Below are 27,982 nucleotides of genomic sequence, written 5' to 3' on the forward strand. Positions count from 1 at the left end.
TACAAACGAAAATAATTTCTTCTTTTATTCAATACACCTTTATTATAATTACATTCGAGTGAAGTAGAGAAACAAAGTTATAGTAGAATTTGTATATTACTTTATTATATAAAAACAGACTTATTTAATTCTAAGTTTTTTGAATACAGAGAGATATTGCATGCAGTCTGATTCACATCACTAGTTGGATGCAGGCGTTGGACTTGAACATTAAAATCATTATTACACTAACTCTAAGCCCTAGAGTTGCACTAAGTAGTTATAACACACATTTAAACAAAAGTAAGAAAGCAGAGATCTCTACATTCTCTTCAAAGAAATTATAATGTCTACTTATACCTGACTGAACGTAGAGCTATACTCCTTGAGTTTTCTGTTGGCTTGTTTTAATGTTTTCAATTTACAGATAATGTATCCAATTAGACTATTCGTAGACTAAATACTTCCCGGTATTACATCAGTCAAAAATATCCTATACAAAGCCTCAACTACGAATATTATTGGTGTTTCTCCTGCATACTTCTAATACTGCTTTGCGAAAATTAGTATGCAATCAGTTAATTTTGTTTTCAGAATTTTCTTTCTAATTTTTATTTATGAAAAAATATTACCTATTTCACGTATATGGTACTTTTATCTATACTAATATTATAAAGAGGAAAACTTTGTTTGTTTGTTTGGTTGTAATGAATAGGCTCACAAACTACTGGACCGATTTTAAAAAATCTTTCACCATTCGAAAGCTACATTATCCATGAGTAACATAGGCTATATTTTATATGAAATATATTTGATTGATAAAAAGATTTTGAGGCGGTACAAAGTTTGTTATGTAGGTGGAAGGGTTAGCGTTTAATAAGTAATAATTTTGCAAAATCTCGCATATTAAATCGCACGCTGTATTATAACCACTACCACAATTTCGTTTGAAACGTTTATTATATTATCAAAAGTATTTATTATATTATCATTTATTTTAAAATCACAGATTATAAAGAAGCTTAATATTACGACATATTTGGTTAAAACTATATAGAAAACTTTGAGCAAAATTAACAGTAAATAATATAATTTTATAACAAAGCAAAATATACATATATAGGTATATACAAAATTGTTTGTTTCTTTTGTATTACTATTATTTTTTTAAGATTCTAAAATAGTGTAATTACACCACAGATAATACAAATGTGAGGTCTCACGTGACTGTGCACTTAAACGAATGTGTCCGTGTGCGTGAGACTTGTATGAACACTGACGGCAGGAAGACATTTTTGAATATATCAATTTAATGAAGATGAACACAATGAAAATCTAACTAAAATACCACGAACCCTGATTGATATGAGTTATATTTTTAATAATAGAGAGATATTATAATTATTATAAAATATAGATAATTTTCACAATAGCAGCTTTCATATTTTTGTCAATCGACCCATACTTTTATCTTCATCAACACTGGGAAAATGTGGACCATATAAATTCTGGGCAATAGATGCTTCATCATACTACCTAACAATTTCGATACTTAGCATTGGAATAGCATAGAGCAGCTTCCAAACTTTACGGATATTTAAAACTCAAATACCCCCATATCATGTGTTGTGTGTGAGCTCCATGATCTCCGGTGCTAGTAGCAATTCCTCTCGGAAGTATGCCTCGCTGTCGGGGTAGAGGCGTGTGGCGAGGCGCGGCAGGCGGCGCGGCTGGGCGCTCCGCCCCCACGCGAGGGGGTCGCCGGCGTTGGCCCCCAGCACAGAGCTGCAAGCTGCCTCGTATGCACGAATGGTTGCTTCCGAGTTCGGGGTAAGGATGCACTCGGCCAGCTTGCAGAGCAGACGATGCCTTGAAGTTGTTATATTAATTCTTATCAATAGCGATCTCCTTAGCGCGGATTAATATGTATATTTTATGATATAAATGATAAGAATACCTACTATTAAATGGTTTTATACTGAAAACCCCTGAAGGAAAGGTATTTAAATATAATATTCTACTATTATTATACCTATGTAAAAATTGTACCAAAATAGGAAAATACTCAATTTATATTATTAAATACCAGGCGTGAATATGTTAATAAGTATTCAAATATATATATTTATATAATAATCATAAGAAATCTTTAACTTATAGGGTAAGTAACTTTTTAAGTAACTCTTTCAACAAAGAGTACAAATAGCTGCAATGAAAATCGTGCTTTTTCGACTTATTAGCTTATTCACGTCTGGCCTGCAAGAAATGTTAACCAACTAACATGGGCGTGGGTCCGGTGGCGGGCTGCAGCGCGACCACCTGCAGCAGCGAGCGGCGCGGCTCCGCCCCCCAGCGCGTCAGCAGCACGCGCGCCCCCGCCCCGCACTCGCGAGACTCCTCCCCCAACACAGACCCCGCCCCTTCACCGGCGCACTCGCGGGCGATACGACACGCCACGCATATCCACAACGCTATTATCGGTTCGTCTTCGCTGTTGACAACACAGGGATTTAATTAATGAATGGACATGTTGACTAAGCTAGAAGTTTTATTAGAAATTGTTATAGGCTACAAGTATGTCACTAAAACAAATAGTGGTACTATATTTACGATTTCACAGCACATTGTTTACCTAATTGCATCTCGCAATAACCATATAACGGTGTTTTATTCTAATTTGAAGAGTTTGGTAACGCATATAAAAATATTCTTATGCGCAGTATTAATTGAATTCACAAATGTATATCTCAGTTCACAGTTAATTTTATTTATTTCAGGCATAAATTTTACAAAATTCCTGTGTTATTTAACGTCATAGCGGTGTTAGGCACTGCACAAATTGCACAATAATAGGTGATGAAGCACAAGTTTACGTGTTCTTTTAGTATATGTTATACAGTAATTAAGCACTCAACTTCGTTTATAAAACAAGCTAAACTAGACACAAACAAGTCATAACATACAATCGTATAGCGGGTGATGCGAGCGCGTGGAACACGAGTCGCGTGGCGTGTCGCGAGTGTCGCACGGCGAGCAGCGTGCCGTACGCGGCGTGCAGGCGGCCGCGCGTCGCCAACGCACCCGCGTCCGCGCACGCGCCGCACGACCAGCGCGCGCGCAACCCGCTCCAACCACAGCTCTCTGTGATTGTGACAATTATATGCGTTAGGAATATTATTGACACATGTTAATACGAGTTTACAAACGCTTTAGAAATTACGCATTAAATCATTTTTGTTGGAAGATATTAATCGTAAATCGTTAAACAGGTTTAAACTAGAGATATTTATAAAATTTGAACAGCGCCAATCAGTATAGAAAAGTAGCGACATCTGTAGCAACAGGTGTAGGTTCTTACCTCTATCAGCGAGGTGTGCGCGTGCCACGGCGTCGGCGAGCGCGGCGAAGTACTCTGGCGCGGGCAGCGCCGCCGCCGCCGCCGCGGCCGCGAGCCGCAGCCGCGAGCCGCAGCCGCTCACCCACTGCTCCCACACCTGACCATCAACCACACTAGTTCATCACACATTCACGTACAGTACTCTTTCGTACTTAAAATAGTATAAGATTTTGTCATTCACAAAGTTTTAATAGACGTAACGGGTCTTAGAAAATGTCTACATACAATAGTAACTGTTATGCATTGAATGACAAAAAAGAAAGGGATAGAAGTAGATTAAATATTTAGGTTTAAGTACTAAGAAGGGATACGTTTATAAGAATTGAAATTGTGTTGTTTGTGTTGTTGTTGTGTGTTAAGTAATAATAATAATAACAGATCTCCCGCTCGACTAAATGATCATGTTCGGGGAGTGACCGTCTAATTCGAAGTGTGGTTGCAAGTTGTTGAGAAAACTCAAATAACGGAATTCAGATAGGTGTGTCGCCTTCTAGTAGCGAATTGCAGAAAGTTACAGCTTATACGACATACAGAAAAATTGGAAAAAAGTTTTAAATGATTTAATTTTGGCGCCCATTTTAACTCATAATTAATTTCAGAATATACTTTAAATAGAGTACTTTATATAATTACCGGCAACGCTAAGGGAGCAGCTTCCATGCACATAATGATGCTAGCTCTACTCAGTAGTTCTTCTAACTCGCCATCTGACTGTTCGATGTGCGGCGCTGGAAATATTATTTAAATATTTTTCAAAGTTATACATTACATAGTATAGTATTGACCACTTACCATCAAGTGGACTACACGATTACTTCTTCAACCTTACAAAAAATCATAAAATCCTTAACTGGCTGGCTAGTAGAAAATACTAAAGCATGAAGTCGGTCTATGTATTTTTTACGTTCATCAAGGAACAAACAAATAATAATTCGCCAAGTGACAGTCGTCCTGGCACTTGAAGGCTTCCGTACTACCAAATGTTCCTTATATTTTACTTATTTCTTATAAAATAACCATATTAAAATATGTTTTATTGTTCTTATTCGTATGTATTATAATAGCAGTTATATTATTATAAGGATTATAAAAAAATGATTGTCTTCCTTGTCCGGTTTAACTGTTACATCGAAAAATGCCGATTTGTTGTATGGAGACCCTTTTATATTAAACTTTATTTTATTTTTAGTACTTGATGTTATAGCGGCCACCATTATGCATCCTCTGTAAAAATTTCAAGGGTCTATCTATTACGGTTCCAGAGATAGAGCCCTGTGACAGACGGACAGACAGCGAAGTCTTAGTAATACCACCCGTACCAAAGTACGTACTCAAAGGGTAAAAACGGAATCCTAAAATCAACAATGCACTGACCCAAGGCGGTGATGACGTCGAGCACGCGCGCGGCGTGCGCGGGCACGTGCGCGTGCAGCGCGGGCGCGGCCGCCGCGCGCACCCAGCGCGACACGCCCAGCGCGCGCCGGCCCCGCCCCGCGACACCCGCGGACACGCCCCCCACACCGCCCGCGCCGCCCTCGCACGCGCGCAGCTCGCACGCGGACAGCACCACGCTGGAAAATATCATACGCTTAACACACATCTATTAAAAAGTAACTTTTCCAATCTCATGAAACGTTTATATGAGTCCTCTCAGTTATTAAATTAATTCGTAGGTTGTGATCGCTTAGTGTATTGACGCGTAGGGTACTATTTAAATTTAGATTTAACTTTCAGGGAAATAACATGTGTTTGCTAACCTATATGTATACATGTATTTTAATAGTCAGTAATTGATTTATAAGTTATGTACAATATGACGATACAATCTAATAAACTCAATTCCACTCACATGAACTGCGGAACGTCGTGGTAAGGTACTGAAACATTGTAGTGGTCCATGAAGAATCTGTCCAAAGCCTCTTCCAAAGCCACTTCTGGCAACCGCTTCCACGGCAGACTGCAAATCTCTTGCAATGTCTACGAAGCAATCAAATATCATTACTTAGTAATATTTTTATGAATTTTATATATACAGGGTGAATTTTTCAAACGGGCCTTCAGGGCCAAATCCGAAACTATAAGGACTAGCGAAAAATACTGAAAGGAGTTACGAGGCCGATTTTTATAAAAACTAAAACTGCATCATTACTTTTTTAAAATAACTTTTTCCCTAGCCGGGAATCGAACTAGTTCATTTTGAAAAATAATACACCCTCTATATTATTCCACTATCTGATAGTGTTGCTTGATAGTGTAGATAGTGGAATAGTATAGAGGTGTATTTTTTTTTCAAAATGAACTCATTCGATTCCAGGCTAAGGAAAAAGATATTTAAAAGAAACTGATGATGTAGTTTTAATTTTGTATCAAAATCGGCCTCGTAACTCCTTTTAGCATTTTTCGCTAATCCTTACGGTTTCGGATTTGGCCCTGAAGGCCTATTTGAAAAATTCACCCTGTATATATAATTGGTTAATTTTTAATAGTCTTAGAAATATAAATAGTTTAAAGGTGGTAGAATCCTTTGTGGTTCAACTTCGGCGGCACTACCGCCACACGTATTTCTTATAACAGCCTTGTTAAGCGCTGCTATGTTATAGTTTGAAGGGTCGTGATGCCAAATAAAACAAAGCAGAAGCAGATCGTTTGATAAGCAATAGAAAAAATAGGTTCTTATGTTTTTGTCTTAGCTTATTTATATTATGATGACAATATTGTCAGAAGAAATGCAGCTAGATCAAAGTGTCGATACCTGCGGCGAGTGCTGCAGATGCGGTGAGGTGAAGAGCGCGAGCAGCGCGGCGAGCGCGGGCGCGGGGGCGTGGCCGGCGCCGCGCAGCCACGCCCCCGCCGCCGTGCCGCGCCACGTGCGCGCACAGAACACGCCCACCCACTCGTCGCCCGACGACGCCGCCTGCGGTACACAGTTAATATCCATTACACATGATGCTGAAGCTAATTTATTGTAACGAGTCTGCTCATCCAGAAATGAGATAACGTAAATTATTGATTCCCTCTCGTTCTTTAATACACTTTTAGAAATTCCATAGTCTGCTTTTGACTATGGAATTTCTAAATTAAAGTTAGTTTTATGTGATGAAAATATTTTACGAATTTTACGACTACGTAGTCAGCATATTATGTAACATAATGATAATTACACGGCCTAACCATTTAGCTCCTACCCTTCACATCAAATAAATGTTAAATGTAACCTGCAGTGCGAGTGGCAGACACTCCACGTGGAACCACTGGTGTTCCCAGGGCAGGCGCGCGGCGGCCAGCAGCAGCTCGGCCAGCTCCGCCCGCCCCGCCGCCTGCCCCGCCTCCCGCCCCGCCGCCCGACTGGACACGCCCTGCCACGTCTGGATACACCACTCCCATACCTTGCGAAGGAGGGTCTCCGCGCTCTCTATGGGGAACAAGTGCAAATGGCAAATGCTGTTTGATTTTGTGTAGGGAAACATGAATAGAAGCAACCACTTTATATAGGTATTTTTATGTCCGAACATAATACCTAACTTTGGCGACAAGTTTTTATGGTTAAAAAAGTGTACATGAGACTATGGTGCTACACTCGCTAAACTTAAGATTTGTTGTTGAAATTGAAATAAGATACAGAAAACACATCATGTTCTTAAATTCGTATGAATAGAGTGCAATAGCTCCTTTAATGAGGTAGGAGAATCTGATTCAAATGACAAATACTGTAATTATATGTTTATGAATTCAGAGCCGGTTTTATTTTAATAATGTAAAATCTAAATTCTGTTCTACTCTGATTATGTTCTAAATTATTTTAGCTTGAATTTATTAGTCTGGTTTTTAATACAAGACAGCACTATCGCTGAAGACGTTTGTATTTTTGCTTCTGGACAAACACTCGATTAAAATTTGTCTACACATGTCAACATAAATATAATATGTACAAAATTTTTTTAACTATTTCAGCTCTCAAATAATGTTCATATAACTCACCCGGACATTGTAATATAACGTCATTGATAGTGTCGACGAAGCTGGCCAGCATTTCCGTATAAGTGTTGTCGTCGTTCTTTATCGGTAGCAGCGGGGGCGGGGGAGGGGGCGTTATCCAGGGACCCCACGATTCGTGGATCGAACACCAGGCATACCAACCCACTACAGAAAAAATATAAATTATTAAGGACAATACATACACAGTACACACCTGTCTGTCATGCACAGGGTTCCATGTTTTCATATAAAATTAAATATGTACATATAGTCTATTTGATGGTAAGTGGCTACTGCCACCCATGGACATAAGTAATCAACCCCAGATAAGATTAGATTCTTAAGGGATATTATTAGCCCCGCTGGAAGCTGGAATGCCTCGAATAAGTATGTCTTCTTCACTACATCTTTCAAAGCGGAACACAGCAGAATTTAACACTAATATTAGTACGAAGAAATAGGTGTGGCGATGATACCTCCGGAGTCGTATCAAAGAGTTATGTCACCTCAAAGACCTTAAACGAGCTTCGATGAAACTAACATACAAATGTGTTTCTGTGGGGCAATCAATCTATATAATATTTCTACAAAATCTCATTTTTAAATAACCATCCATTAGATATAACGCGCGGAGGTGTCAGTAACACGCTCCGTACGTTATAAGCCCTAAGTCCGCTCCACATTCTTGCGAGAACACGAGAAAAGCACGAGAAACGAGAATATGGAGCCGATACAAATCGGGTTTTTCTCGCGTTCTCGCGAGAATGTGGAGCGGGCTTTATAGTATCGTACCTGTGTGCGGGTCGTGTCCGATGGCCCGCGCGGCGGCGACGAAGGCGGGCTGCAGCGCGCGCAGCAGCTCGGCTGTGTGCGGTGCGTACCGCGCGGGCAGTGCGCTCACACCTGCGGCGACACCGCCGCGCGCCTCCCACCACACCGCGCCCAGCTCGCGGTGGATGTTGCCCAGCTGGGGATTTGGTTAGTAAAAACACTATTTACCTTATACTTTACAAGGAATAAGTGAAAAATGTTGATAATATTTACATGTTGTGGCTTGAATAGTGCAAAATCATTGATCCTGATTGATACATTCTTGGGACAAATTACCGATCGGCTGGTAAAGAAATTGAGAATCGGATTTTTATGTTGTATTACTTTATGTGACGACTTTTTACTGGTGACACTGAAACTTGTCAATAGCAACAAAATAAAAGAAAATATCGGTTAACAAGCAACGGAGAAAAGGTTACTAAGTACATATTTTGTCTTTCACTATTTATATAATGACAATGAAGATTAAGACACTAAAAAGAAATATATCAACCTCATCAAACGGCAAGCGGTTAGCGTGTGATCGCGCAGCGCTAGTGGCGGCGGCGCAGAAGGCGGGCGGCAGCGCCCCGGCCGCGCTCGCCCGCGCGCACGCGCACGCGAACGACCGCAGCTCGCCCGCAGAACACACCGCGCACGCGTGCACCACCAGCAACTGCCGAATAATTTGCAGGATTTTAATCACTTTAAGGTAATTAATATATAAAAAGATGTTTTGTAATATACTAACGATATTTATAGTATTTTTTAAAGAAACCAATTAATTTAGTATAGTTCGAGCCAAACTGCTAGTCCGTTTGCAAGTTATTCCGAGCAGGTGTAGTTATACAATTTGTTATGGAGATGCGATTCATTTCTATATTCAGAGTGGACTAGCAGTTTTACGTAGACTATACTAATCTAGTTCTAGTCGACTTATTTAGATCATTCTATCTGTGTTTAGCTAGTAAATAGGCTGTGAAATAAAATAGGGAGAATAACTCAAAAAAAAAAATTAATTCAATTCATTGAAAATTAATTCAAAGGAAAAGCAAATGTTTTATGTTTTGGATTATAAAGAAAGGGTGCTTTTATTACCTCCAATAGCACTTGGCTCTGATCGTTGGGCTTCGAGCCCAGTCGCTTCGCGGCCGCGACCAAGACATCGAGGACGTCGCGACGTTGGTGCGCGTCTGCAGTCTCCGCCCAGCGGCTCATTTCAAACTGTACACAATTTATGTATTATTCAATTTCTTATCTTTTATGTAGCTTACATTGCTAAATGTAAAATATATATTATAATTAAATGGAACACAGGTATTACTCAGATTTGGTCATACACAATGCGGCAGGTCGCCGGCGAGCAGCGCGGCGTGCACGGCGGGCCTCACCTTGGACAGGTAGCTGAAGGCGGCGTGCGGCGGCAGGTCGCCGGCGAGCAGCGCGGCGTGCACGGCGGGCCAGGCGGCGGGCGGCAGACGGCGCGGGCACACCAGCACGCCGCACAGCGCCTGCAGCGCCGGCCCGCCGCGGCTCCAGCCCCGCACCAGCTCCACGCACAGCGCGCCGTTGTGGCAGAACCATCTCTACATGTCGACGACAAAAATTTAATTCTTTTTTAATAATTTTGTGGTGATATGAGCAAAAAAGTAACTGAGCAAGAATGTCGCACAAGTCTTTTGGCCGAGTTACGTTAACAAAGCTATTTTATCAACAAAATGTACTTTAAGGCCCTGTTTATAACAATCGAATTAAAAATAAAATAATATCCATACTTGTATTTTGACAGGTTTAAAATAACCACTCACTTCAGCCAGGTCGGTGACGAGAGCGGAGAGCGCGTGTCTAGCGGGCGCGCAGGCCGCGGCCGCGTCGGCGCAGCGCCCCGCGCGCTCCGCCACGCGCAGCGCGCACTGCGCCTCGCGGACACCGCTGTGCAACGTTACACATACATACAGAACGAACTTATAGTTTAGAGCGGACAAGCATTTTGGCGCGAACTATATATGTATACAAAATAATATTACAAGATATTGAAAATTTAGAATGTGGCATGAATTTCCTAAAATAAATAAATAAACTTCTTAAAATAGTAGATCATATTCCTAAAACTCTACAACGTCTAACATTAAACAACCTTTTTGTTTCATTAAATTCTTGATTAAAATCAACGACGTAGTGCCGGTTTTTTAGGACTAAAAATCTATAAAAGCTATTATTGTGTCATAGATAAGTATAGATATCTGGCCGCCTTGTAATTGAAGGAAGCCAATAACACATTAATTAATGACAGTCATGGAGTAATTTACGCGGAACAATGCCGACATGCGCAGTTAATTGGTGCAAAAATACGAAATCGAAGAAAAAGTGCGAAGAAATATCGTTTCATTCGTAAATGATCTAAAAACTACATTTGCTTAATATTTTTCAAACACAAAAATAGATGACAGTGACAATTTCAAGTGTCAAAACTGGTAGCATTTCCTTGTTAGGAGTGAGTAATGTGTACTAATCTATGTATTGTGTGTACGATACCCAAGCGGGATGCTTACCGTGCGACGCGGGCGAGCGCGGCCGCGGCGAGCGCGGCGCCGGGCCGCGCGCGCGCCAGCCGCCGCAGCGCCGTGCGCGCACTGCGTCTGCACACAATACATAATTATTCAACTTGAGTAAAGCCCACGTAAAATTGCTATTCCGCTCCGAATATAGAATCTAGAAATCTGAATCGCGTCGCCATAGCAAATTGTATGACTACACCTGCTCTCAACAACTTCAGAGCGGACTAGCATAACTATACATAGTCATATGGATACATAATCAATTTGGGTCAATTTGGAGGAGGCTTTCAAAGCCAAATCCGGAACTACTACAATAACAACAATGATATGCTACTAAAGGAGGAGGCTCAGAGAGTCCATAAACAAAAAATCCGAAGATATCAAAAATGACTAATACCTGTTTTCTTGGATACTTCGTTCTGCACCAATAGATATACACCATTCATCTTCCTAAAACAATACATTTATCATTTAAAAATTAAACTCACTACCCTACCACGTTTTAAGCAATATAAATACAAAATATAGGCTAATATCCACTTAATAACACATGAAAAAAAACACTCCCACACCACACAACTCTATACATTTTATTATGCGCAAGCGCCCGTATCGCACCTGTATTCGCGCGACAGTGGGGTCGCAGCCCTGCGAGCAGCGCTTCGACATGGGCGGTAACGAGCGCCGCACGCGCAGCGCGCCCACAAGCCCCCACAACTGCTCGTCCAGCTTCGACAAGTAGCGCAGCTCCGAGGACCAGTCCCTGCAAAATTACAGCAACAATTTGTGATAAAAAGAAGTTTTTGACGTGAACTTTCTTCAGAAGCCCTATGAGAGGTCTTTGAAACGTAAACGGTAACACTAGGATGTTAAGTTACAAGAATATTTTTTCTTTATTATTATTTTATATTAATTTATTTTATTATAGTTTTAGTACTTGCATATGTAAACATTGATGCATGCACTCTTCTTATGCTAAAATGTACAATACTGCCAGGGAAACATTGAACTCTTTTTAGTGAAGCTGTTGGGTTTTGATTAGAACACGGGACATTCCAATGTAGTCCTCAGAGGATATAGCCTCAATTCTCATAGTGTTTTGGCTTAAAATATCTCATCCAAAGACAAAAAATCTTACTCGGACAGTTTCTGGATCTCAGCCAAGAGCTTGTCTACGAGAGCCAGCAACGACCGGAAGTCGTTGAAGTCGATATGCAACGGTGACTTTATACTTGCTCCTTGGAACCTGGGTGACAAAAACATATTTGTCAAAAGATTTCCTTAAATTAGGTGAAGTAATTAAATTAGATAAGGTTAGATGGAAGCAAAAAGATCTCAATAATATGAAGAGTGCAACAAAAAACACCAATGTGCAGTCCAAAAACACAATATAAGAGTAGCAGACGAGCATGGAGTTCATCTGATAGTAACTGAAGAATCTTTCGCAGTTCGACTCCGACAGTACCACCGCCACACCTAATTGCGCCTAATAACAGCAGTGTTAAGCGCTGTTGTGTTCCGCTCTGAAGGGTGTAGTAAGGGAGGGTCTTACTTATTCGAGACATTCAACTCAGTTGTGGTCGACCTCCATCTTATCTCTCATTAATTACCTAAATAGGTTAGGTTAGGTTAAGTTTAGGTAGATACCTAAATTGATTATCTAAATATTCTATTCATAAGTTAGCATAAGTTGTCTTGTAAGTGAAATTTTGTGATTTCTTAAGACAATAAAGATTCTTTAAATCGAACCTAAATAGGCGGCAGTAGCCACTGACCATTAGTTGGACCGCATGCTCGTTCGCAACTTCTATATCATAAAATATATAACCTTCGTCGCGATGTATCTTTCACGTCGAGAATAGTTTTGACGGCGCGCTCGTGGTGTGATTGCGTGTGGTTGGTACTGAGGTTGCTCGGAGGACACACTGGCTTACTGGGAGTGTCCGGTGAGGCCACGGTGGACACTGACGACCGCCACGCTGCATCTAGAGCCTAGAGTATAAGTTACGTATGTCATTTTAGTAATTCGTTAACATTTTCGTGGCTGTTTTATAAAAATACCTATAAAAACTCTATAAAAAATTTAAAAAGTACTGCATCTGTACAATGAAAAAAAATCATATCAAGATATGTTTTTGAACTTTGTGTCTATTTTTGAACTTTTCGAAAAATATTTCTGTATCAAGATATGTTTTTGTTTTAGTAACAATTAATCAAGTAATTTGTTTATAAGCCTGAAGTATCAAACAAGCATGGAAGCCACATGGTGATAAGTGGTCACTGACACCCATTGGATATCTGCAACTAACTCCATATAAAACAGGAATTCCATCTACAGCTGATCACAGATGCGTTGCCGAAGTAAGATCCCCGATGTCCCGAAGCACGGCCAGATTTAAGGGAGGCCAACCGGGGCGGCAGCCCCGGGGCCTCCACAAAAGAGGGGCCCCACAATAGAGACGTCGGATTTTTTTTTTTTATTTTGACTATTAAATACTAGTAAAAAATGTATCTTTTCCTTTGATATTTATTTTCGCTGTTTTACCTTTATCTACAGTACTTTGTACAAACATGAATACTAGAAGAATCTGCCTGCGTTTCACAATTAAATATTTATTGAAAAACTCAACTGAAAAAAAAATTCATTTTATTCGGAAAATAATTTGGGGCCAGAGGGCCTCCACTCCTTTCTTGCCGGCCCTGTCCCGAAGACTAAGATTATCATATCGTATGTAAATTATCCGGCATCCTTACACTTGCATGAAAACGCAACAATAAATTCACGCTAGGAATATTGTAATAATATTTATTATAGATAATCTAACCTGTTCAGGTATAAACCTGGCTATGTCCGCTTGGTGAGGCATCGCTCGCACCTTCTCAGCCTCGTCAAGCCAACGTGCATATTGACCAATTAATCTGCAAGATTTGTAATAACAATATAATGAATGAAAATAAAATTCAGCTTAGCAAAGATCGAAATTTGTGAATTTTGCTTGCTAGTGTCAAAATTTGATCTTCGATAGACAAAAAATTCATAGATTATTATCGAGCATAAATAAATCTGTACAATTAAATTTGGTTTTACCAATCGTAAATCAGAATACAGAAAATCAAAAATGTTCAATATTATATTTGATTATTTTAAAACCACAACCTAAAATGTCCTTAAATACTCACTTCTCAGCAGCAGAGTGGTAGCAGATCATATTGAAGGTATCCTGCGAGTTCGTCTCGCTACCAGTTTCCACTGTGACGTCATCAGCTTTTGCCGTTTCCTCCCCCTCCTCCTCAACATCGGAGTTTGTATCAGTCTGTGTTTCACCAATCAACTCCACGATAGACAGAGACGGAAATATGTTGCTGTCGTTCACTGGACTCTCCTTCTCGCTCCTCGGTGGCCGTTCGGGAGGTTTGTAATTTTTTGGTGTAGTTTTGAGTAATTCGGTTTGTTTCTGGTGGTATGTGATGGTTTCTTGGAGCCGCTTCTTGAGCTGACCGAGGACCCTGGATTTGACCAGCCCGCTGAAGAATAAGGGTCCAATAGGTGGCGTTGTATCTTGCCTGTAGCAAGAAAATTAATTGTAACATTTTAGTGCAATACTGAAGTAATACTGTTCGACAACACTAACCGACAAGAAAACATGTCTATCAAAATATTAATAACAATTTTAATTCAATTTAAAGAGTTGCAATACCAGATAAATATATTTTTATATAAATAACGTGTGAACATACAATATTTAAAGAATACACGGTTTATATAAGTAATATAAGGAATAACAGTACATTCTATCTTTCGCATGTTCTGTTGTAAAACTTTCGTTTCGTTAGGTTAGTTCATAGTTGAATTCAACGACACCTTATATGTAAAAGTCCGTCCAATCTTTCAGGCTAATGGGCATGCTAAAGATTGAGACATGCATAAGTTCAAAAATCATTACTCTCCGTAGTGGGATAAAACTGTAATGTGTGTAAGACTCCTAGTTATATAAGTTAGGTTAAGCTTAGTATTAAGACAGTTATAATAAAGACTTCATCAAATCAACACGCCTCTAACTCGAACCTGCCTGCAACATCACTATAAAACACAACAACTCACGGGCTGCAAGGCGGTCGTTGTAGATAGATGTGGAAGAACAGCCTCCACAGCGCCAGGTGAGCAGGGTGCGCTAGTGGCGCCGCCAGCAACGCCGCGGCCGTGCGGTGTACTACCAGGTCCTCTGCTGTTATTGACGCGTTCAATTGCTGCAACGGATTTTTTTTAAGAAATTACTAATAGGACTATTAACTATAGCGTCTAACTTTAGTAGCAGTCAGAATTGTTTTATCACCAATTAGTCAGTCGGTAAGTTAGTAATTAATGTTTTTTTTTTTTTTAATGCAGGTATAGTAGACGAGGATGTAGGCCAGGATGCTGATGGTAAGTACATAAGATTAGTTTCCTACCTGAGGTTGGTAACAGATGCGCCGCTACCCCTGAGGACTAAGATGGAACGCCTCGGAAAGTATGTTTCCCTTACCACGTTCTTCCAACCAGAGTACAGCAGCGCTTAACATTGTTACTAGGCATAAATAGATGTAGTAGTGGTCGTATAGTGGTATTTATACAACGAATTAAAATTATTGTTATGTGGCACGGGAAGGTAATATGACAGTGCAGTGTACCTTGAGTGCGTTGTCCACGTGTATGCGGTGTCCGCGCGCCCGCTGCTGGTGCAGCGCGTCCAGCAAGTGCGGCAGCAGGCGCTCGGCTGCTAACGCACCGCGCAGCATCGCCTCACACAGCAGAGGTGCCGTGTTTGCATGACGAACTGCGTCGCTCACGTACGTCTGACTGTCCTCCTCCTATTCACATAACAGTCATATACCATAAATAACTTATTACTAATGTTATGAAAGGAAAGTCTACTGCAAGTGATCTCTGCCTGGAGAGTGGCCGTTTACTTATTTAAAATGTTTTAAAAACTTCGATAACATGGTTCAGAACACATGTTGCGTCATCATTTGATGAGTTGTGGAAAATCCCTACAAAGTAATTGGTCTTCTTAGACATGTTACAATATTCAAGTAGTTAGTCGAGCAAATATCCTTTATTTGATATTTAATATTGAATACAATAATCAATAGTTAACATATTAAATTATTTTCATTTCATTGCAACAAACAGCAATAATACATCTGTGTTGGCAAGGCCCGACCTTTTTTCGTTGGGAAACCCCTTCATGGGTTGCTCACACCTGCGGGGGCAGCGGGGAGCATATGCCGGACTCCTACCGGCTAAATCCCCACGATATTCGTCTGTACACCCTTTATCGGGACCACGGTTACGTCAGTACCACTTGTCCGCAGGGTAAGGCCCGACCTGCATGACAGCGCACACGTGCGCGTCGAGCACGGGCCAGTCGCGTGCAGCCACACCGACAGCTGCCACGACGACGCCGGGAACAGTCAGTCAGTCAGCTGGGACGTCATACCCTCCGGGACTCTCATATGCTAAGGAAATGTTAACATAAGGGCGGTGGGCATGGAATTTGAAGGTGGTAGAACCCTTTGTGGTTCAACTCCGGAGGCACCACCGCCACACCTATTTCTACCTAATAACAGCAGTGTTAGGCGCTGCTTTGTTACGGTTTGAAGGGTGTGGTAAGGGAGACTGACTTTTCCGAGGCGTTCCAGCTTAGTCCTCAGGGGTAGCGGCGCATCTGTGGCCGACCTCGGGTAGGAATATCTAATCCTATCTGAGGTTGATTACAGATGTCCATGGGCGGCAGTAGCCACTTACCATCAGGTGGACTGCATGCTCGTCTGCTACTCTTATATTATAAATAAATAAATAAATAAAAATTTCGGGTCTCGAGGATACCCTCTTTGCCCGGGTAGATTCTCAGGTGGTAAATACCCCCCGGATTTTTGATATTTATTCATAATAATATAATGTTATTTAAAACATTATACAATAATTAAAAAAAATTAAAAAATATATCATCCCACTGTTGAGTGGGTGCCTCGGTACTTATGCGTCGTTACCGAGCGGACGGTCGGCCTCCTGATGGTCGGAGGTCGCCAGTCCAGGGAGTTCCCGCGGGAGCGGGCGAGGTACGCCGGGGACCTGACCCATGATACTGAGTGAGTAGGCTAGCAGCACCTGCATGAGGGCGGACACGTGCGCGTCGAGCACCGGCCAGTCGCGTGCGGCGCGCGCGGCCGCGTCCAGCACGCCGCGCGCGCCCGCCGGCACGCCCGCGCGCCACAGCGCGTGCAGCCACACCGACAGCTGCGACGACGACGACGACGGGAACCTGCACACGGTGTGTACACAGTTATAGTCCGCGCCAAACTTCTAGTCCGCTCTGAAGTTGTTACACGCAGATGTAGTCGGAGAGTCAATGCGGTCGAACACAGCTACAAGCATATACTCCGTAACAATAAGGGCGCCGTGTTCGTCCCGCCAATATCTTCAATTTGCTGTTGCGACGCGACTCACTTGTATATTCGGTGTGGACTAAAAGTTTGGCACAGACTTTACCACACTAGCATGATGGAGAAAAATACCCAGATGGATACACTGAATAAAATTATCGCTATTTAGCTAATCAACAACAAATCGTAGGCGGATATATCTATGAGATGACACGAATTAATTATCCACAATTGAGTTCCAATTTACACTTCGTTTTCAAAATTTATAATTATTAAAAAAAAAGAGTATGCATAAACTAATTTTCACTTTTATGAATAGGCTTAGTGAATAATATACAATTTATTTTATTTTTAATGTATGTACACGTGATTTAACTGCGCTGACGAAGTGCACGTAATGTTTGCATCTAAGAACACACAAAATCTTACATCTCTCAAGTACCCTTCAACTACTATTATGACAGAAAGAAACTTCACCTATTTTCAGTGAATTGACTCAGAACAAGTTGCTGCAACATCTCCACGCCCGACAGCCCGCCCCGGCCGAGGGCGCGTTGCATCAGCGACGGGCCTGCGTTCAACACCAACGTGAATGCTTCTGTGAATCTGTAAACAATTATACTTTAGGCATTACACTTGCTTAGAGTTAAACATTAAAAAAATCTTAAAGATCTTTATCAAGGTTTATGAATGTTGAATGATATTTATGTCATTATTTTGATATATTGCAATTTAAATATAGTTGGACGTGGATGCTGTAAGAGCTTTGAAATTCAATAGTGGGTGTCCAAACTTTTAAATGGGAGGATCATTTTCGCCAATAATTTGCAAATGTATACATTTCTGTTACTGTTTACGATCGTCTTTTTCACCATCCACTATTCCTACTCCTATTTTACTTTCACCTATACGCGAACCCAAAATTTGACGACACCCGTGGCGGAGCTTTCACCACGCAAAAGGTTCCGTATATCCCTGGCCAGTGACAAATCTAAATGATTAATTTAGATTTCCGTTCTGTGTGTGGATGTTTGTATATTCGTCTTTATGTGTCCGTAGCATACATGACACCGTAGTGTGGGACTATTTCGTCTATGCGGGCTGTAAGTGTAAAAAGCGGATTATTTTTAAAACGCCTCAGTCTAGTTGGTGTTGTTAGGCTACTTACTGTGGCGTGTAGGAGACGGACTCGGGCGAGGCGGCCATGAGCCGCATGAGCGGCGCGGCGCAGTGCAGCGCGTCCGCCGGCCGCGCCGCCGCCAGCCGCCGCAGCGCCGCCGCGCCCGGACCGCACGCCTGACCGACAACAACAACAGCGTGAACAACAACAAACAACAATAACAACGTTATAGTGATGTCAGAGAAGGATAGAAGGTGGTAGAATCCTTTGTGGCTCAACTCCGACGGCACCACTTTCAGCCTCATAACAGTAGTGTTGTGCGCTGATGTGATAAGAGAAACATAGTTTTCCAAGGCATTCCAGCTTAGTCCTCAGGGATAGCGGCGCAAATGTGGTCGACCTCTCAGAGCAACAACTTTGTTTCTTTCCACTATATAAGAAAGATCAATATTATATAGGTACATTTTTAACTTAAGTATACCTTTTTAAATTATAAAATCGAATAGTTTAATCGCTTTAGTTCGTTTACATTTACAACAACAGATGTTGCATATTGCACCAAAAATAACAACGGACCAACTCACCAACGGTATACAGTGTCCCCAAGCGCTGGCCAGCAACGCGTAGGCGGTGGAGAACAGGTCGGTGGGTTCCTCCGGGGGCGGGGCGTCGAGCGGCAACGCCCACTCGGAGCGGTGTAACCTCAGCCGCCGCAGCGCCGCCCAGCACCACGCCGGCTCCGCCCCGCACCGCGACACCCACCCGCACAGCCACGACCCGATGCACAGTTGACTCTCCAGGGATATACCCCTGACACAAAAAAGCTTCACTTGCGTAACATTCAAATAGTTCATTGAAATGTACTTGTTAAAGCGATAGCCAAAAGCAAAATCACAAATATGTAAAACATCACGTTGAAATGCAGTATTTATGCAACAAAGTTAATATGCACAGTTTTAATGATATCGTCACTGGAAAGGCTCAAAATCTAACACGAAAAGTAGCCCATTTGCTTGTTAGACTTTTAGTCTTTCCAGTGACGATATATAGAAAAAATATTTGAAATGATGTTTCAGATGAAATTTACAAATCTAGAAATTAATTATCGAAAAAGTGTCCGCTAAACATAATGGTTACAATAACTTAACAATTATTTGGTATTATTATTCTTTCGCGCTTACTTCGTACGGTGCATGTATAGTCGGCGTCAAACTTCTAGACCGCTCTGAAGTTGTTACGCGCAGGTTTTGTTAGCATATACTCCGTAACGTAAGGGCACACTAATTGTGCTATGTATCTGCGGGCGAGAGCGGGCAGCGGAGGGTGCCGGGGGAATCCCAGTGTCTACGTCCCGCTAATATCAACAATTTGCTATTGCGACGCGACTCGTTTCTATTTTCAGAGTGGACTAGCAGTTTGGCGCGTGCTCTACAAGCGTAAACATAACAGTCTCACATATGCGGCATGCAGGGTATCTGCAGCAGCAGGCGCCCAGGCGGCCAGTTCGGCGCGGGCCGCCACGCTGCCGGGCTCAGCTGCTTTATTGTCGATACTTCCATCGGCGTATATAATAAACACAAAGCACAGTCTCACGTGTGCGGCGTGCAGTTGATCTGCAGCAGCAGGTGCTCCAGCAGCGGCGGGCAGCGCTGCGCCCAGGCGGCCAGCACGGCGCGCGCCTCGCCCGCCGCGGGCCGCCACGCGCCCGGGCTCAGGTGCTTTATTGTTGACGCTTCCACTGGTTCTGCTGGTGTATTTAATAAATTTATTTATTGTGTGGCGAATTTGCGTATTTCGTTTATAGATGGCGGTACACGTTTTTGAATCACGCTATTGAAGTTTTCTCAACATCTATGACATACGCAAACTCCGATCTGAGACTGTTGAAGCACGGTAGCTCCCTGGGCATGATCACCACAGATAGCCCACAGATAGCCACAGATCTACCACCGTCAAAATAATATTGATTATGACTTTATGATATTCAAGATAAGTCCCCGAAATCAATATAAAAATATTTTTACTACCTGATTTCAAATTACTTAACTCCTTAACTAATCTCATATAAAATTTTAGTGTATCAATATGTAAATAAAACATACATTTTTCCATAAACTCTTAAATCGCATTTGATATCAAATGGTCTGTTACCTATATCAGCCAGTTTGGCGAGCGCGGCGGAGTGCAGCGCGCGGTGCGCGGCCAGCAGCCGCGGCAGCTCGCGTCGCGCCGCGGCCTCGCATGCGTCTGCGCACGATACCGATTTACGCGCGATACCTATCTGGAAGAGCGAACAAAGCGGCATGTACAGTCCGCGCCAAACTGCTAATCGGCTTCAATATAGAAACGAGTTCGCGTCGCAATAGTAACCTGTAGATATCGGCGAGACGAAAACCGCGGGTCCCCCCCGGCACCCGTTCGCTGCCCGGTCTCGCCCACGGGTACATTGGCGAGGACTGTACTTATGTACCCATGTAAGAAATTATACTTATTTGGCGTAAGTAATAAAAAATGAAAAAGTTAATTAACTCTGTTTTAATGATCGTATTATTATTAAAAAAATAACTGATGACACATTATTAGTACACACGTATAATATATGTATAGTTAAGAGTGCTGACAAATAGTACTCACTTCAGAGCGCTGTAAAACCTTAGCTATTGACTTAATAAAAAAAATGTTGCTTATAAAAGTTGTTCCTCAAAAAACGAGCTACAAAAATGGTCTAATATATTTTCTTCGTAAAATGATCAAAAACAAAGTTATATTGAAAAATATAATTTCTTTTCTCGAATTTAACTTAACATTTTCGCTTATAACTTTTTTATTTATAGTTCTACGACAAAAAGTTACAGGACCAAAGTTGTAGAGAATTTAATTTGCAACAAAGAATGCTTATATTTTTTTTTATCAGATAAATAGTTTAAGAGATATATCGTAAAAACCATTTCAACCCCTATTTTCAAGATGGCGGCCGTGGGATAAGGGTGGCGACCCCACAAACTTGGTTTTAGCTTTACACTGACCCCCCCTACACTTCAAAAACATAAAATTGCGTCCACTAAAAAACGCAAGGTTAGGCCTAAAAAATGTAACATTTCAATGGACTATAAACCAGGAATCAAATTCGATAGAAAAGAGTTTCGAACACAAGAAATTTAATCGAACACGAAAACATTGAATATTTTTGGATTCAATCCACATATTGTATAAACTAACCTGAAATAAAAACTCGAGGATGATCACTGCAAGCGCATGATCTGTCGCGCGGTCGACGGCCGCCTGCGCCGCGATGCGCACGCGCTGCTCGCACGACAACACCGCGGTCTCCATGCGCAGAGATTCGATACGATGTGGCATTTTATCTGGGTACATAAAATTAACGTAATATTACTACAACAACAACAACAACAACAACAAAAAACCTCTATTGAATCCTCTTGCATAAAAATAGTACTTCTGTTCACTCTCACTCTCCCTGCCTATGTGTCTCTTTGTTTTTTGTTAAACGCTGCTGTGTTCTGGTTTAAATAGTGTATTGAGGGAGACATAGTTTTCCGAGGCGTTCCAGCTTAATCCTCAAGAGTAGCGGAACATCTGTGGACGACCTCAGGTACGAATATCTAATCCTATCTGGGGTTGATTACAGATGTCCATAGGCGGCAGTAGCCACTTACTATCAGGTGGACTGCATGCTCGTCTGCTACTCCTATATTATAAAAGAAAAAAGAATCAATATTTTTCTCTTTGAATCATTATTTTAAGACATTCAATCATAGTAAATACAAATTATAATTTACGGTTTAGTATTAAATTGAGAACGACCTTATTTAACTATCTAGCTCTAACCTAACCTAAACTTATTTAACTATGTAACGGGCATCTCGAACCCTACAAACATAAAAAATATACCATAATCTCAAAATCAATTTCACACATTAGATACATACCATGCAGTCCGTCAATCAAAGTGATGCAGTATTCTCTAGCGCAGTCGACACCGAGCAAGCTAGCGGGCAGGGTGTGCAGCTCGTTGCCGACCACATCTGCACCGGCCGCGAAACACGCCTCCAACTCCACTTCTATTTTGTTTTGTAGATCTTTCGCGTATAGTGGACTGGGAATATAATTGGTAAGATAACATAGAAATCAATTATTCACTGAACTAAAGAAGAAAACGTCTCATATATTTATTTTTCACGTGACCTCCTCATGGAGTTATTATTGTCTACTAATCTGCCATTGTAAGTAATAAATCTAAATGGTAAATATAAAATTTAATTCTTTGAAATTAAAATTTATGTATTACACTTCACACGAAATAAGGCCGAACCGAAAGCAAATATAGATGCAGGCGCGGATAAACAAGGTGCAGCCAATCCGCAGCGTAACACATCGAGTACGACCCCTACCTCCATCGCAAACCTTTAGTAGCCTCTGCCCGCATAGCTCCTAACATTAACCTATTCTTATGCGCGGCCTGCTTGCACGTGATGTTCAGTTCACAGTACCTAGAGTGTAGATGCAGCGCTGCCAACACATGCAGCAACTTCGCAGCGAGCTCACACAGCCGACTGCGCAGGCGCGGGTAAGTGGGATGTGTAGCCAATGCTCGTCGCAGTACATCTAACGTAGCTCGCACGCCACAACACGCCTTTAGTAACCCGTGCCCGCCGCTAGCGTCGCCCCACTCTAACGCGCTGCCTGCTTGCACGTCCTGAAATAAATGTGGTACTTTTCTTGGTTCAACTCTAAACACACTAACGCTACAGTTATGTCTGCCTTACAACTTTACAACAAGTTTTAGGTGTTGCTATGTTCTAGTTTGAAGGGTGTCGTAATACAGATACACTTATAAGAGGCATTTCAACCTAGTCCTTAGGAATTAAAGCGCATCTGTGGCCGTTCTGGAGTAGAACACCAATCCTACCTCAAATTGATTACGGATGTCCATAACATGGGTGTCAAATGGCATAGTGGCTACAAACAAAGAGAATGGCTATATACTCGTTTACTTCTTTAATGTCAAGCTGAATACCATTACACATAACATAAGTAATATAAAGATCTATAAATGCCATAAATTGACTACAATGAAGCATATTAACGATATGCACTCACGGATCGTGGAAAGAGCGCCAACCGCGCGAAGAGCGACTGCAGCGGCAAGACGTTGAGCAGCGCCAGCAGGTCCCGCTCCCGCAGCCGACCCTCGCCCACCGCCCCCGCTCCCCCGCGCACGTCCACCTCCTCCCACGCCTCTAGATCTAAATCAATAATAAGTTCATTGACGGTAGGACTTTGCAAATAGATTGTACCGCTATCACCGCACTACATCACAAGAAAAAAGCCTATGTTAATCCCACAATTTAGAGAAATCCAACATACCCTCATATGTTAAAATTTGTCAAGCCGTCTGGGCTGTAGGGTGTGTCAAAGAATGAGACATACGTACATAATCAAGAATGCAGTTAGGTAAAAAGTATTATTAATGTTCGACGTCATCATGTGTTAGTCAAAATTAAAGAAAAATCGTCCAAAGAAAACATACGTCAAATTATAATGTTCTAAGCAAAGCAATCATTGTTATAAATCTGGACTAAATTTATTGTAACCATTAATTAGATCATTATAAATTGAAATCTATTTTATTTATGTTTTGCAGCGTGATTTTGGCTAACTTTGATACACAAAACGACATTATTATTATTTGGCTCATCTCTACGACAAGGCACAACAGGTCTTATGGCATTTTTCTATTTTGTAGAACTTTTAGCCCGGTCGTTTTTGACCTAAGACTCAAGTCCATATGGTGGAAGGGGAAAAAACGCTTTTTGCACTCACAGCCCAGAATTCTCTGTTTCGTGGGTGCCTTGGACACACACACAGACAAATACACTAACACCCAGACCCAGCAACAGAAATCTAAATTCATCATTTAGATATCTGTCTGGCCGGGGATCGTACCCGGGACTTTCTGCACGTCAAACCGGTATGGTGACTGCTCCGCCACGCGGATTCAACATTACCCTCTGTGCACTCAACAGCGCTGTCCACGCCGCGGCCGGCGAGCAGCAGGTCGAGCACGGCGATCGCCCGCGCGGCCGAGTACGTGTCCGTCACGTTCAAACGTACCACGCGCGCTGCCCAGCGCACTGAGCGCGTTTGTCTGGAATTCACATACATATTACATACATAATATGCATACAGGTTTTTTAAATATAGAAGTAGTTAACGTCTATCTGATGGTAAGTGCCCACTGCCGCTCATAAACAACTGTAAACAACCCCAGATAAGATTAAATTCCTACCTACGGTCAATCACAGATGCGTTGCTGTACCTGAGACATATTAAGCTGAAATATCTCGGATATGTAAATCTCCCTTAACACACCCTTCAGATCAGAAAACAGCAGCATTTTAGCCTGCTCTGTACTTTTGGTTCAAATAGATATTTTTGTATATTCGCCTTCATGTGTGTAAATTTTACTACTAGCCCCTCCAATTTAATCCGAGTCTGCGCGCTTTACCTCACACTACACACACATAGGTGGACACGTAAAACCTTCGATCCTTATGTAATTTTTGTAAACTAATCAATTATAAGGGAATATTTAACACTGATTATCCAATATTACCATCTTATAATCGTGACGTGAACATGGAGTCATACGGCTTAACCATACACTGTTTTTCAACGTTAATGCACTTACATATTTATATTCAAACCTACCTGAATAAATGATGCAGCAAGAACAGCAGCTGCCTCAAATCGCGTTCATCAACCAATGCAGCAGATAAAGCGCTTGCCCACCGCAGTAGCGCATTCGCATATACTTCTGTTGCGCCATCGCTCAAGCGCAGCGCTTGAAGGATTAAGGATAGCGCTTCACGGATTTCAATCTTATTGCTCTTAACTATTTCAGATATTAGATCCTCTATCTGAAAATAAAATTATAAATTAAGTACTGTTGGAGATATGAAAAATAATTTAATCATATCAAACGTGATTAGTGCAATATATACAGCCGCACGCACGCAAGCATGCACGCACACAGACACAATCAGCAATGCAAACCAATGGCAACTGATAGAAGAATTTCCGTCATATGGATAAAACATAATATAAAAGAGTATAATAGAATTTTCGTTAATACAGGATTTCCTATACATCAATCAGTTGAAAAAATAACTTATTATATTAGGAAACAAAACTGAACTTTTATAAAGAGAAGTAGATTTATGTATTGAGGAATTATCTTAGTTGTATTTTTTTTTTATTTTAACATTATAGCGATAGAACTTAAACTTGAACAAACAATGTATTTTTAAGCCACACTAACCTGAAACAGCGTTAACACAGCCGCGTGTTGATGATGGCAGTACGACTCCTGAATATCCCGTATCAAAGCCTCCAGGCGCATGCGCGCTGCCGGCAGCTTCTCCTTCAACAACTGCGCTTGTTCGAACGTCGTCTTAAACACCACCGCAGTACCGCAGTGGCACTTTTCCGTTATAGTTACATTCCGTTTCCAGACCTGCCATAATTGTGATCTGGTTTTTTCTTCCTCAACCATATTGCTGACTATTTGGACTCTTTCCCTCTCTACAGCTATTAAGGATGATCTGAAATGGAATTTAATAAATACACAATAATATATCTAAATAAATACTGTAGCACTTTTACAATCAGGCTAATATGTCTAGTGAAATAACCACACACACAGTCATTTACTGTGGCAAAAAGTAACACTTTAATGTGACAGCTAAAATAATATTAACTACTATTTAAACATTCTATAGGTTGAGAAAATAAAACAAAATATTGTTTTATTATTTGTATGATAACAAATTCTTATGATGATAAATCATAATTTGCAGGTCTTAAATGTACTACTAATACATAAACATTATATTTACCGAAAAGTTGAAAGCAAATCAACTAATGGGTGTTCAGTCCCACTAACTGGACCAGCTTCCACTAGTGCCTCCTCTCTTTCACTCATAGCTTTAACTTCAGCTATCTCTTTCCCACCATACACTCTTATGGCTTCTTCCAAAGACATACATGGAGTTTTGGGTTTCACTTTCTCTACAGTTTTCTGATCTACTATTGTGTGGGGTGTGGAAGCAACATCATCCTCCAATGCCGGTGCTGATGGGAGTACATTCTGTTCTAGGTATTCAAAGCTATGGCTTTCTTCTTGTGTATCATTTATATGACTAGTATTTTGGATGTTTTCTTCAGGACTAGATATTTTCATCTGAATTTCAGTAGTAGGACACATAGTAGAAGTTATTTCCACATTATTTAAGTTACTAGAAATAGGTACTGCTTCACTGGTTTCAACATGAGAAATTACAGTTGTGTCTAACTGAGAAACATCTGGCCAAATTGATTTATCTTTTTGTGAATCTTGTGTTGCACCCACAGCCAATGAAAGCCTTTCAATCTGCTCTTCATTCTTAGAAGTTTGTTCAGTTTCTTTTGATTCTTCTTCAACTGTATGTTTAACAATTGTACATGTTTCTTCATTTTCTTCACTTACTTCAAGAATATTGCTACTTGTATCTGTTGTTGTTTTGGATGTAGATTGTGTGTCTTCAAGTGTTAAATTACTAACAAGTGAAGGTAATTCCGCATCTTTTCTTGAAGTATGCTTTTCCTTTGATTTTTTCTTCTGAGAACAGAAATATACAGGTGCACAATATTTACTGATTTTATACTTGTTGACAACACAGGAAAGATTTGTAACATATAAACTTAAGATGTAACACCTTATTTCATTTCATACTGTTATTTATATAAGAATTACAATATAATTAAAAATATTATATATTTTAGAATAAGCTGCAACATTAGATGTGAAGAAGGTATTTATCATGGATGATATTAAAGTAGTATAATCTTAAGTAAAAAGTTCCTATTTCAGTCTGTTGTGTATGACTGAACTAACACTATACAATAGGTACTAAATTTAGGTGGTAGAACCCTGTGTTGTGTGAGTCTGGAAGCACCACTGCCACACCTATTATCGCATAATGATAGCAGTTTTAAGCGCTGCTGTGCTCTGGTTTGAAGGGAGTGGTCAGGGAGATATATTAATCGAAACTTTCTAGCTTCACTTTCAACTAGTTCTCAGGGGTACCAACGCACTTGTTTCCGGCCTCCCAGGTAGAAATCTAAAACTTATCGGAGGTTGATTACAAATGTCCATGGGTGGCAGAAGCCATCAAGTGGACTGCATGTTGGTTTGCTACTTCAACATTATAAATAAAAAACGTATGGAACTTTAAAAGTTCTTATTACAGTCTGTTGTGTGTAAACTAACATTGTAAAACCAATAATAATATAAACTTCAACTTAAACTTTCACTTCGTCAGATTATAACTCTATTATACCTTCGTCCTATACATTTAGTTTTGTACAGCGCAATGAGTAATGTTGAGCAAATGCGCACAAAACAATAACAAAGACGTACTATTTAAAATTAGTAATAATATGTAACACTAGAGTACCTCGCGTTTTACTTTTACTAGAGTCGCCATGCTGATATATAAGAGATTGGCACGACAATGGAAAGCATTTAACTGTTCTCGAAATGTATATAACTTGTTTCTTGTTTAAGTTTTTTCATGTATTTTACTTTATTTTGACGATCAGCTGTAACTACAAAACTAAAAACTGACAATAATGACAGCTGACTGAGCTGACCATTGA

At 40.9% G+C, this 27,982-nt stretch overlaps 1 protein-coding gene across 1 annotated transcript; it reads right to left on the reverse strand.

The window, feature by feature from the left end:
* On the reverse strand, nt 1-27,961 carry LOC140757860 (uncharacterized). Its single transcript, XM_073093731.1, has 39 exons — nt 27,781-27,961; nt 26,182-26,942; nt 25,605-25,887; nt 24,995-25,203; nt 24,292-24,431; nt 23,384-23,529; nt 22,726-22,979; nt 22,213-22,379; nt 21,482-21,627; nt 20,414-20,543; nt 19,856-20,009; nt 18,847-19,072; nt 18,311-18,438; nt 17,620-17,748; nt 16,868-17,021; nt 15,388-15,567; nt 14,822-14,967; nt 13,900-14,283; nt 13,545-13,638; nt 12,548-12,711; nt 11,858-11,965; nt 11,338-11,482; nt 11,111-11,169; nt 10,714-10,794; nt 9,970-10,093; nt 9,553-9,747; nt 9,260-9,385; nt 8,676-8,837; nt 8,144-8,318; nt 7,355-7,516; nt 6,592-6,788; nt 6,129-6,290; nt 5,226-5,353; nt 4,751-4,947; nt 4,010-4,104; nt 3,338-3,473; nt 2,943-3,120; nt 2,261-2,470; nt 1-1,848 (listed from the first exon to the last, which is right to left on the reverse strand). Exons 1-39 carry the CDS (start codon nt 27,808-27,810, stop codon nt 1,599-1,601), a joined length of 6,915 nt encoding a protein of 2,304 aa, XP_072949832.1. The 5' UTR covers nt 27,811-27,961; the 3' UTR covers nt 1-1,598.
* Between the last annotated feature and the right edge of the window lie 21 nt (nt 27,962-27,982).

The sequence above is a fragment of the Epargyreus clarus genome, unplaced genomic scaffold (genome assembly GCF_041222505.1).
Source record: "Epargyreus clarus isolate Ecla_fem2 unplaced genomic scaffold, WU_Ecla_fem_2.2 ptg000005l, whole genome shotgun sequence".
NCBI lineage: Eukaryota > Metazoa > Arthropoda > Insecta > Lepidoptera > Hesperiidae > Epargyreus > Epargyreus clarus.

What these genes read in the sequence shown, in the direction of transcription:
- LOC140757860 (XM_073093731.1), bottom strand. Translation starts at nt 27,810, where the DNA reads ATGGCGACTCTAGTAAAAGTAAAACGCGAG. An exon ending in GAGATCCAGAAACTGTCCGA is followed by an intron (nt 11,483 to 11,857) that starts GTAAGATTTTTT and finishes GTAATTTTGCAG; the next exon opens with GGACTGGTCCTCGGAGCTGC. An exon ending in GCCACCGGACCCACGCCCAT is followed by an intron (nt 1,849 to 2,260) that starts GTTAGTTGGTTA and finishes AACAACTTCAAG; the next exon opens with GCATCGTCTGCTCTGCAAGC.